Source organism: Lotus japonicus, chromosome 6 (genome assembly GCF_012489685.1).
Source record: "Lotus japonicus ecotype B-129 chromosome 6, LjGifu_v1.2".
Classification (NCBI taxonomy): Eukaryota; Viridiplantae; Streptophyta; class Magnoliopsida; order Fabales; family Fabaceae; genus Lotus; species Lotus japonicus.
In genome coordinates this window covers 43,745,618-43,757,181 of record NC_080046.1, presented here as the reverse complement: position 1 = coordinate 43,757,181, position 11,564 = coordinate 43,745,618, and the positions used below count along the sequence as shown (strand labels likewise).

At 38.5% G+C, this 11,564-nt stretch overlaps 1 protein-coding gene and 1 long non-coding RNA gene across 8 annotated transcripts; one reads left to right on the top strand and one right to left on the bottom strand.

Annotated features, from left to right (window-relative positions):
* The first annotated feature begins 279 nt into the window (after positions 1 to 279).
* LOC130725365 (uncharacterized) lies at positions 280 to 690 on the top strand. Its single transcript, XM_057576602.1, has one exon. The coding sequence runs from the start codon at positions 280 to 282 to the stop codon at positions 688 to 690; it is 411 nt and encodes a 136-aa protein (XP_057432585.1).
* Positions 691 to 5,263: 4,573 nt separating this feature from the next.
* LOC130726771 (uncharacterized) lies at positions 5,264 to 10,791 on the bottom strand. 7 transcript variants are annotated; one of them, XR_009014990.1, is made up of 10 exons: positions 10,447 to 10,783; positions 10,270 to 10,346; positions 9,795 to 9,881; positions 9,506 to 9,580; positions 9,352 to 9,429; positions 9,161 to 9,253; positions 8,770 to 8,859; positions 8,200 to 8,307; positions 6,469 to 6,540; positions 5,264 to 5,777 (listed from the first exon to the last, which is right to left on the bottom strand). It is a non-coding gene; the product is annotated as an uncharacterized LOC130726771 (long non-coding RNA). The 7 variants fall into 7 exon arrangements; XR_009014991.1 differs by having other exon boundaries at positions 6,477 to 6,540; positions 8,797 to 8,859; positions 10,447 to 10,779; XR_009014987.1 differs by having other exon boundaries at positions 8,797 to 8,859; positions 10,447 to 10,777.
* Between the last annotated feature and the right edge of the window lie 773 nt (positions 10,792 to 11,564).

Here is an 11,564-nt window from a genome sequence, read left to right as displayed (position 1 = left end):
CAGCTGACCATTATCAGCTCGCCATGGCCCTTCGCCATGTGGGGAGTTGACCTTGTCGGACCTTTCCGAACCGCTAGGTCACAGATGAAGTTCATCCTCGTGGCGGTGGACTACTTCACCAAGTGGGTAGAGGCCGAGCCCCTAGCAAGTATTACCGCAGGCAAGATCGTAAACTTCTACTGGAAAAGAATCGTGTGCCGGTTTGGGGTCCCAAGGGCGATTGTCTCAGATAATGAAACGCAGTTTGCAAGTAATCAGGCGAGGGAATTCTGTGAAGAAATGGGTATCCAGAGAAGATTCTCTTCAGTGGAGCACCCTCAGACCAATGGGCAAGTAGAATCAGCTAATAAGGTAATCTTGCGGGGTTTGAAGCGTCGACTATTCGAGGCAAATGGAGCTTGGTTGGACGAACTTCCGGTGGTAATTTGTTCCTATAACACAACGAAGCATTCAACCACAGGGGGGACTCCTGTTAGGATGACCTATGGGGCAGACGCCATGGTGCCCGTGGAGATAGACAACAACTCTTGGAGGACAGCAGCGCAGTTCGAAGTCGAGAACCCTTCCAACATGGCAGTGGAACTAGACTTGTTATCTGAAACGCGAGACGAAGCTCGTATCAGAGAGGCCGCAATGAAGCAGCGAGCCGCGGTGAAATATGACACGAAGGTTCGCCCATGGGCGATGTAGGAGGGGGATTTGGTGCTTAAGAAACGAACCGGGAACACAGGGAACAAGTTGAACTCGATCTGGGAGGGCCCTTACAGGATTTTGAAGGTATTGGGAAAGGGGGTCTATCACCTCGAGAGCTTAGATGGGAGGCGAGTGTCGCGGTCTTGGAATGCAGCGAGCTTGAGATACTATTACAGTTGAAGACTGAGGAAGAGCCCGGCTTGGCACGAGGGCGAGCAGCTGAGTGCGACTCATGGAGATTGTGGGATTAAAAACAAAGAAACACGTTCTTGTTCTCCATCTCGAGAGTTTGTTGGCAAAAACGCCTAAATAGTAAAAACAAAGACACGTTCTTGTTCTCCATATCGGGAGTTTGTTGACTATAACGTCTGATTGAAAATACAAAAATTGTATCAAGTCATTTCAATCACACTGAATTGCGGCAAGAGCTAGGTGGGAAAAATTCCCTGAAGGTGGCGATCCCAACACGACCTTTATGTCTGGGGATCGCTCCGGAAAAGCCGACGCAACTTGCCGTCACTCGTTGACGATGTGTGCGGATAAGCTTCTTATCCATACAGCCTCCCCGAAATATGGGCGAGCAAACCTAACTAGGCTAAGTCTCGGGCAACCTATGTGGTCATTGGGACCCGAGCAACTGTAAGTCCTCGCCAAGCAAAACTGGCCAGACCACACCTGATCTTACGGGAAACATGGTGTGAACAAAGCCTCAGTTCAAATACTGAGCAAAAGTCCTAGTTAAACCCAGCACACCACCAATGTCGTCGAACGTAATTCAGAGACAAAGAAACTAAAGGGGGTGCGAGAGAAAGCGAGAGAAAACGTCGAGAAGCGTTAAAAACAGACATAGGAAATAAAACTGAATTGAATAACTAAAGTCGAAAATACAACGATCAAACAAAGCAAAAGAAGTAGCATTACGATTATTCAAAATAAATTAACATCATATCTTTTTCTCTTGTTCCACAGCATCCCCGAGATCAACATGAGCAACTTCCGGTGGGTCTTTCGGACCCTCCAACCCAGCGGGAGTAACCCTTTTAAAGGCTCCCAACGAGTCAAGGTTGATAGTAGGATGGAGGTGCTTGACTTGAGCTTTGGCGATAAGGAAGCCGCGAACACGCTCCTTGGCAGCCGCATGGGCAGCCTCCCCCCTTATTTTCTCTTCCAGGGTGGCGGCTTGGGCCTCGTTATCAGCCAAAAGTTTACACTTGGATGCCAAATATGACTGGGCCTCGGCAAGTGCCTCACTCTTGCCCGCTAGTTCCTCACGCAAGACAGCAATCTCCTTGTCTTTAGCGGCAAGGATTTCTTCCTGAGAAGCAGCGGTGATCTCCTTGGCGTCAAGGTCCTGTCGGAGCTCCTCGACCTGGGCCTCAAGTTTTTCCTCTTTCTCGTTCGCCCTTATCATCACAAGTTTCACATCCTTGAGTTTCTGCCGCAATTTCTTTGTCTTACCCTCTTCCGCCGCTAACTGGTTGGACAGCTTGGAGCAGGTGTCATTAGCCCAAAGGTTATCAGAGCGCAGCTTCTATACCTCCTAGCGAAGCCCAGCAATTCCGGTAAGAGGCCGCGCCTGCCAGGCCACTTGGGCGAATAGACAGCCGGCACAGAGAAGATTTGACACAGCTTCCTGGGCGACGTATTGCGAGTTCTGGCTGGGAGCCCCCCTCAATTTCTCAAGATAAGGGTGAGAAAGGAGGAAGGAAAAAGGATCTGGGGGAGAGCTGATGGAAGGACCCTAAGGGCGGACTGCAGAGATATTCTCTCCCTCGCCACCAACCCCAGGAGAACTAGGGGCCGATGGACCGAGGGTCGTCTGGACAGGCGAAGGAAACGGCGGGCGAATGGAAGAGGGTGATTGCTGACCTTCCAATGAGGTCACGGGGCGAGGAGTATCTGGAGTCAGGGAAGCACTAGTCTCACCATGATGGTCAAACACCAAGGGATCGCAAGCGCTAACCGCAACAACAGGATCAGGCGCGACGGGCCCTCCGCCTGCGCCAGTCAAAAGAGTAGCTCGAGGGTTTGGCTCGCCTAGCTTGCTCCTCTTGGGTGAGCAGGCGCTCACTGGCGAGCTTTATCTTTTTCCTCCAACCTGGGCTGAGGAGGGCGCCTTGACGTTCCCAGAGGTGAAGGCCATCAGCAGATCAGCGGTAGAAAACTTCATATTTCCTGAAAAGCAAAAGGAAAAAGTCGTCAGCAACAAAAAGACTAAGTGGAAGGCTTGAAGGAGACGTTTAGAAGGGAAACCTAATCGAGGGAATAGTTTGGAGCTTGGGGAAGCGCCGAGTAATTCAGCGCAACTAAGGCGGGGAAAACGAGATAGGACCCCAAAGGCAAAACTTTCTCCGGAAGAGGAAAATGCCTTAGGGGGATCGGCCATGGACTTAGGACATTGGGTCCAGTAAAACAGGAAGAGGGCTTTCACTTCTTTTTGCGTGAATGTCGAGGGGGTAAGAGGGGTGAACCACGACCCGAAAGTACCGGCGGGCTAAGTAGGATTCGGAGCCAACCTGGTATGGAACAAACCGTTCTCGACCCGGTCGGGGCGCCAGAACAACCCAGCCGTGGGACCCCAGGGATCGGGAATCCACTTCAAAGAAAAGGGAAAAGAGGGCAAGGGAAGGCGCTACATCGACACTACTGCAGAGAATTTCGAAACACTTCAGATAAGTCCAAGCGTGGGGGTGAAGTTGGCAAGGAGAAACGTTGACATCACGCAATACTTAGGTGAGAAATGGGGAGAAATGGAGTTTAATGCCAAGATAAATAAACAAGTACTTGTACACGAAGAAGAAATGGGAGTACTTGGGGTTATTGGACGCGCGGTGTTGCCAGGGCGGTCTTGGTCCCGGCATCCGGTGGTGCTGAAGAGATTACCAGAGCTCCATCGGCAATTCTTCACTGGTCCACTGTGCCAAGTGACCTCATTCTCATTCTTCTTAATACCTGATCCTCTAGCCTTCATGTCCATCTTTCGATTTCTGTTTCCACCCATTTTTCTCTTCTCTAAGTCTGGAATCTGGATAGGAACACAAAAATCAACAAAAGAACAACCAAAATTCAGAATATGTAAAAGAAATCAAGCATAAGAAGAACGGAGAGTACGGGTGAGAGTACAATTTAAGAATATTTTCAAATGAACCTTAGGTGTAAGTAGTAATTACATAAAATAACAAATGATATAAGAGAAAAATAGACTTGGTCATTGAGTAAGATCTAAGCACATTGTTCAATAAGCATAGAAGAAACTAAATAGTTCGGGGTTTGAGTAGCAATTTGGAACATTTGAAATCAACATAACAAAACACCCAGATTAAATACAAACATGAACATGAAATATCGAGCATGAATAACTATAAGAGGAAGATAGAGTCGTGGTTTGAGCAATTTATGAACATTATGAAATCAGGCATATATGTTAATATTAAATAAACGAGAAGTTAAGAGAATATTATAGAAGAGAAGAACCTATTCTAGAGTGAGAGAGGGAGAGAGGAACTTATTTTTTAATGTAATATTCTTTATATATTTCACAATTATGCAAAAATAATACACGGTTATAATAATCTAGCAGGAAGATAAATTATGAGAATCACACTAGAGTAACAGTGATCATGACATTGACAATGACTATTGACTAAAGTCATCTAAGAAAGTAACACTTTTCTCATGTTCGTTTCAATTTACTTTTAATAATGTCATTTGCTAAAAATCAGTATGACTTTTTTGAGAAAAAAATAATATTGTGGTATACTAAAACACAAGAAACACACACCAATTGGAAGGGATCAACTTGGGTACTTCAAATCCTCACACTTTATTATATCCAAATTTAATGGCAAATTAAACTCTTGGTGTGCATAATAATATCTGAACACAAGCTCCCATAAAAACATTGAGAAAGAACAAATCAACACCATATACGCCCAAATAATTTGTTGTGATTTATAGTTTATGGACAATTTTATACTTCAAAAGAAACATCTAATTGAAAAATACTTCAAGTGCACACAGTATCTCAATTCGTGGGTAGAGTGCAGAATTTGATTTTATTGATTGAGATTATTTTTTGGCTTAATTGCCCTTTTCTTTCCTAATGTTAGATCTTTGGTTAATTTGAATCCCCTTTATATAAATGGATCAATTCGGTGCACAATATATCAATTTGTGAAAATTGAGTATTGTCGTTCAATTGCTAATAGACGTTGTCTATGTGAATCTCATTAATGACTGTTAAGTATCAAATTTACCTAAATTCGTATATTAGAAATTACACTTATTTATTATAAATATGTTTTGTAATATAAATAAAAGATTATATTGAATAGGAAATAACTTCAACCCAATACATAGAGTAGTGAAAATAATCAGAAAAACGAGCAAATTACAATAGGACAAAATGAACTGGTACAGTTGGATAGTTGCAATGACAATAATGCAAAAATAAAACTAAAACAACATTCATGAGAAGTATCATCCCGATAATACTAGAGGTGGTTTCATATCATTTTCTTTTGATGTCATCAAGTAAAGGGCTACTACTTACTAATTATTATTAATGTCATTGGTCAAAGGTCATGCATTGAAGCAATTTGACAGAACCAAACATAATTATTTCAAAGCACCACCAAGACTATCAGAAACACAAATTACACAAAATATGTATTTAATTAACTTAAATACTATAAAGCATAAAAGATTGCTACCATCAAAAAAATTCAATAAACATAACATAACTTCAATTAAGCTAATCCTAACATTCGACCATTGTTATAATTAACATTCCTAATACTTTTCTGGTATGTGCCCGACCTTGTTGAAGTTAATATTGCTGCTCTGTTATCATTTATTCTTCTCAGTTGTGTTGTTTTCGTTGTCTTCCTTTTCTGTGTTGCAGTCGCAGCTACGGGTATCCCCATGGTGCTGAAAAGCTTACCATAGCTCCATCGGCAGTTCTTCATTGATCCACTGTGCCAAGTGACCTCATTCTCATTCTTCTTAATACCTGATCCTTCAGCCTTCATGTTCAGCTTTCGATTTCTGTTTCCACCCATTTTTCTCTTCTCTGAGTCTGGAATCTGGATAGGAACACCAAAATCAACAAAAGAACAACCAAAATTCAGAATATGTAAAAGAAATCAAGCATAAGAGAAACGGGGAGTAGGGGTGAGAGTAGAATTTAAGAACATTGTCAAATGAACCTAAGGTGTAAGTAGTAATTATATAAAATAACAATAAGAAAAAGAAACAAATTATTTACAGCAAACCCTGGTACCTGCATATGAATTTAGCGGGAGTTTTTAGCGGGGGTTTTAAACCTCCCTTATCCATAAGCTTTTTTTAACGGGAGTTTTCAACCTCCCTTAATTGCAAGAGATTATTTACAGCTTTAAACCTCCCTTAAACCTTCCTTGACTACTAGAGTTTATTCTAGGGACATTTTTAACCTCATTAATTGTTGAGTTTACTTATTAACCATAAGATAAGCTAGAGAAGAAATAGGATAATAGAATAATATCATAAGCTAATTGTCTATATAAGCTTATCAAGACACTTCTAAAATTAATGAACATAATAATAACTGCAGTTTCACAGAACACATGAACAACAACAGAGCAATTCAAAACAAGGTGAAGTTTTATGGACCTCAGCCAATTATATCATGTTTCCAACCGTATATATCAGTACATGTTGACATAAAAAATATATATAAGCCACATGGTGGGAAAGATGATAAGAATATGTGAACATTTTGCTGCTGATACTTACAGGCTTACCAAGTCTGACAAAAGACTAATCTGATTGCTTATGAGACCTTTCAAACCTTGACTGCCCAGATCTCTGAAATAAAAATTGGAATAAGATAAACTCAAAACTTCAGGGGAGGAAAATAAAATAAATTAACCAGAAAATAACTGAAGACAATATGCATTTGTGGAACAGCAGCTGAACCCATAATCCACGACCTACCCAAGCTTTCCAAGGGAAATAGTGTCGATAAATTATTTAACTCTAAGTCCTTCTTAAATATTTGATATAAATTATAATCCAAAGAGTACTTATTGTAGCCAAATGGGCTCTATGTCCTACAGACAACAGCTATATAAACTTAGGCCATTTGGATCTGATCTATATCTGCCAGGTGATTATTTGAACAATTCTAAGCAGTAAACAGAAGCATTCAGAACAAGTAAAGGATTTGTAAGTGGCAAGTGTCTTTGATTCTTCTAGGTTATAACAATCCCTAAGAGCATATAAGTATGTAGGAGCAACTATATACAGTAGAAGATCAAACCCAAGTGCTCATGACTTTTACAATCTGAAAGAAAAAGGTTAAGTATAATGACATTATCCAAGCCAATGAGTATCTACTTATACTTTAGAAATTGAAAGAAGCTGGTCATACAGCATAAGCAGGCCTATTACTTTTTAACAATCCCCGAACTTACTGTATTAAAGTATAATTCAAAGAAAAAAGTACGATTTAAAAAGAAAATCATTCCCTGATTATTGGCATATATAATTCCAACACAAGATAAAAGGCAAAGATGTAAATGGAAGCAAACCATATTTACACCCTGATACATTGTGAAATATAAAGTAGTTGACTATTTAGAAATTGGATTATCATATAAAGAATATATACTTTCAGTTCCTTGAAGGTCTTCAATGCATCACGGGTATATAATATAGAAATAAAATACACAAAGGTTACTTTCAGCATCCTTGACAACCAGTGCAGCATGAGACTACAACCAGTTATAAAAGCCAAAAAGAAAATAAAACAGTAAAGATATTGACAGTCCCAACAAGTAAGAATCCACTTCAGCATCCTGCACTTAACAGAACCAGCCTAAAAGCCACAGTAGTATGTTGAAAAACCCATCCAAAGTGCTGCAACATGAGAGCTCCATCCCCATAAAATATCACACATGACCTTTACAATCACACCAAGCACCATCACAAAAAGAAACCAAATGCCTCAATCCAAAATAGCCAGTTATATATATTAATGAAGGCATTGAATAGTGTAGATAATATTAAGAAGCTAATGCATTAAGACAAGGATCAGAAGCATTTTTGAACAATTCCTTGCTTTAGCCATACCAATCCAATAGTTCACAAAAATAATCAACATCATGTTTATAAAACGAAAATGGTCCAGTTTACATCATGCACTACCTAAACACACATCAGCTGACCAAATCATGAAACCATAGGTAGGTCATAATCTTACTCAAATACTACCTAAACTTATAAGCACTTAATTAAGTTGTTTACCGAAACGCACACATAGTCTTGAACAATGAAAAGCACTTACAAATGTGACATTGCGACTCATAAGCTAAAGCTATTAAAAAAATAAGCCAAGCAAAAATATTTCAAAACATTTTCTTGAAGTACTAAGTTTAAATTGTTCCATTCGCTCACTTTCAAGGAAAAAGAAAAAAGCAGTCAGATATCAGCAAAAGAACAAAACTCATAGCAATGAATTATGACCTTCAAACTCGGAAAGTCTATGGACAGCTCTTTTGTGTAAATTGAGCTGTTTCTGACCCGAGTCAAGGGTGGAGGATTCTTTCACCAAATTCTCACATGCGAAGGAAGCTGAGGAAATCAATACAAATAGTTAATGAATTTGCTGATAATGCTATCATGACAAGAAAAATGGAGCTCTCTTTGCAGCATGAGGGGAACAATCAGAAAAAGCAAAAATCAGACTAGTTAACTATGTTCATGAGGCTCAAGAATGAGAGTGGAAAACCGTATTCAAACAAGACAAGAATTTTGTCAAAGACAAAAGAAGCATCATATTTAAATTAAAAATTAAAAAAAACTCAAAAAACATGCAGGTGAATAAAATACAAAGAGGACAAATTTTTCTAAACTAAAACTGATTTGAAAGAAGAACCATGATTGTAACTTAACTGAACTAAGTAAGATAGAAACTCAACAATCACAAGCTGCGGAGGAGCAAACATAGATTAAGTGTGGATTTTGATCTTGTGCTTAAGTAAAAAGTAAATGAATTAAAATTCAAAAAGGAGGAAAAAGGATAGAGTAAGGTACATAATCTAACTAAAGCAGAAAACGAACCTCCTTCAGATCCTCAAGAATGCAGGTAAGCAAATACTCCAGTTATCAAGAACAAGCATAGACCTGCAGAAAGAAGTGAGAAAGAAAAAAGTAGCACAAAAGGCTAGTGAGTAAGCCAAATCATAAGAGAGATACAGGCCAATGTTCTCAAGCAAATACACTCTGCTTTTGTTGTTTGGAAAGGATTTGATTGTCCAAGAAGAAATAATCAGAAAGAGAAGTTTTTTTAATTGAAATGTGAGTGATATTAATTATATCATTGAGCTGCCACAAATATAAAAATGTGACTGCAAGTTAACTCAACCAAAAACCAAAAAGAAATAATATATCAAACAACGATGGTATCATGATTGAAGTGGTTTACCTTACTTGCAAAAAAATTGCAGTGTTAAAAGGAAAGATCTGCATCATTTGCATGGAAAGCAATCTCCTCTGACACCTTATTAAGATCAATGCCCTGCAATCCATTGAACAAAACAAGAATGAAACATGTAATGTAATCATCATATATAAATCTACCAGATAACAAACAAAGTACTAAGTTGATTTTCTTACAGGTAAATCATTTCCAGAGTTGGCAATTACAAGATTTGAAGTGCTAACACCCATGAGACCTCCTTCTTTATCCTTTAACTGGTAACTAATATAACAGTGTTAGGAGAGAACTTGGTCATCATAGCAAAAATTTGCCAAACCTAACTCTCCTTACCCTTGATATGATTTCAAGTAGCTCAGGGTAAGTCACATCATTGATGGAGGGTAAGTCATTAGCAGCCAGTACAACCTACATTCATAAGAACAAGACATCCATAAGAAAAGCACATGAAAATAACCTTCAATTTCACATAACTTTAAAATTGGCAAATACTATCACAACTAAAATAAGTAACAATTACTCTACTTTAAAGTACTTAAAATAGATTAACAAAACATGCAGTTCTTCTAAATTCCTTAAAATGCAAAATAAATTCTAAGTAATACAACACATTGGTCCATACCTGAACCCCACAGCGAAGAAGCTCCCTCGTAAATGGCAAAATACCCAAAATGATATCCGCGCCTTAGTTATCAACAAATATGATAACCTGTCATGATAAACAAATTAATCAGGACGATACTCCTGCACAAGATATGCCAGAAAACATCAAATGCATCATAATATTGTATGTTTCTATAGCAATGGGAACATCAAATGCATCATAATATTGTATGTTTCTATAGCAATGGAAACATCAAATGCATCATAATAAAACCAATGTCCTTAGCAGATCATAAACACAACACAGTACACACACATAATTTCAACAGAGAGAGAATTGATTCGAGCTGATTCAGATCTGATTATCCATTAAGCTATTCAAACCTAAACCGTTTTCAATCGATGATTATACCGGAGAGGAGAGAAATCTCCAAATCAACTAATGAAAACCTAATTTAGAAATCTGAATCGGTTAATTAAGAAAAAATCGGTACCGGAGAATGCAGCATGCGACGGATTAGAGGTTGTTGAGTCTCTGAGGGATGCATCCATGAGAAAATCACAAAGAGAACTGCGAATGAAGAAGGAGAAGCGGTTAGTCAGCTTTTGAAGCTCGTTTTCCTTTCTCTTTAGCACAGTTAAATAGCAAAGAAAAGCAAAGTAGGTCATACCGACGGCGGAGGAGGCTGTTGCTACGACGGCGTGCGGTGGTTGTTGCCACGGAAATGGAAGCGAACGGTGAAATCGGGGAAGGTTGAAATCGGTGGAAAACGAGATCAAATCGATGCAAAACGAGATCAAATCGGTGGAAAGCGAGAAAAAATCAGTGGAAATCGCTTGCAATCGTGAGCTTCCATGGTTGAACGAGTTCTTGTGTGAGAGTGAGACTGAGAACGAGTTCTGTTCTGTGAGTGAGAGTGAAATCAGAGTTAATCAATGAAAATTTTGCGGGGGTTATTAAAAACCCCCTTAACTAATAAAAATTGATGACATTTGCGGGGGTTATCAAAACCCCCGCTAAATAACCCCCACTAAATAACGTTTTTTTTGTAGTGCATGTTCGTTTCAATTTACTTTTAATAATGTCATTTGCTAAAAATGAGTATGACTTTTTTGAGAAAAAAATAATATTGTGGTATACCAAAACACAACAAACACACACCAATCGGAAGGGATCAACTTGGGTACTCCAAATCCTCACACTTTATTATTTCCAAATTTAATGGCTAAATTAAACTCTTTGTGTGCATAATAATATCTGAACACATGCTCCCATAAAAACATTGAGAAAGAACAAATCAACACCATATACGCCCAAATAATTTGTTGTGATTTATAGTTTATGAATAATTTTATACTTCAAAAGAAACATCTAATGGAAAAATATTTCAAGTGCACATAGTATCTCATTTCTTGGGTAGAGTTCTGAATTTGATTTTATTGATTGAGATTATTTTTTGGCTTAATTGCCCTTTTCTTTCGTAATGTTAGATCTTTGGTTAATTTGAATCCTCTTTATATAAATGGAACAATTTGGTACACAATATATCAATTTGTGAAAATTGAGTATTGTCGTTCAATTGCTAATAGACGTTGTCTCTGTGAATCTCATTAATGACTGTTAAGTATCAAATTTACCTAAATTCGCATATTAGAAATTACCCTTATTTATTATAAATATGTTTTGTAATATAAATAAAAGATTTTATTGAATAGGAAATAACTTCAACCCAATACTTAGAGTAGTAAAAATAATCAGTAAAATGTGCTAATTACAATATGGCCGAAT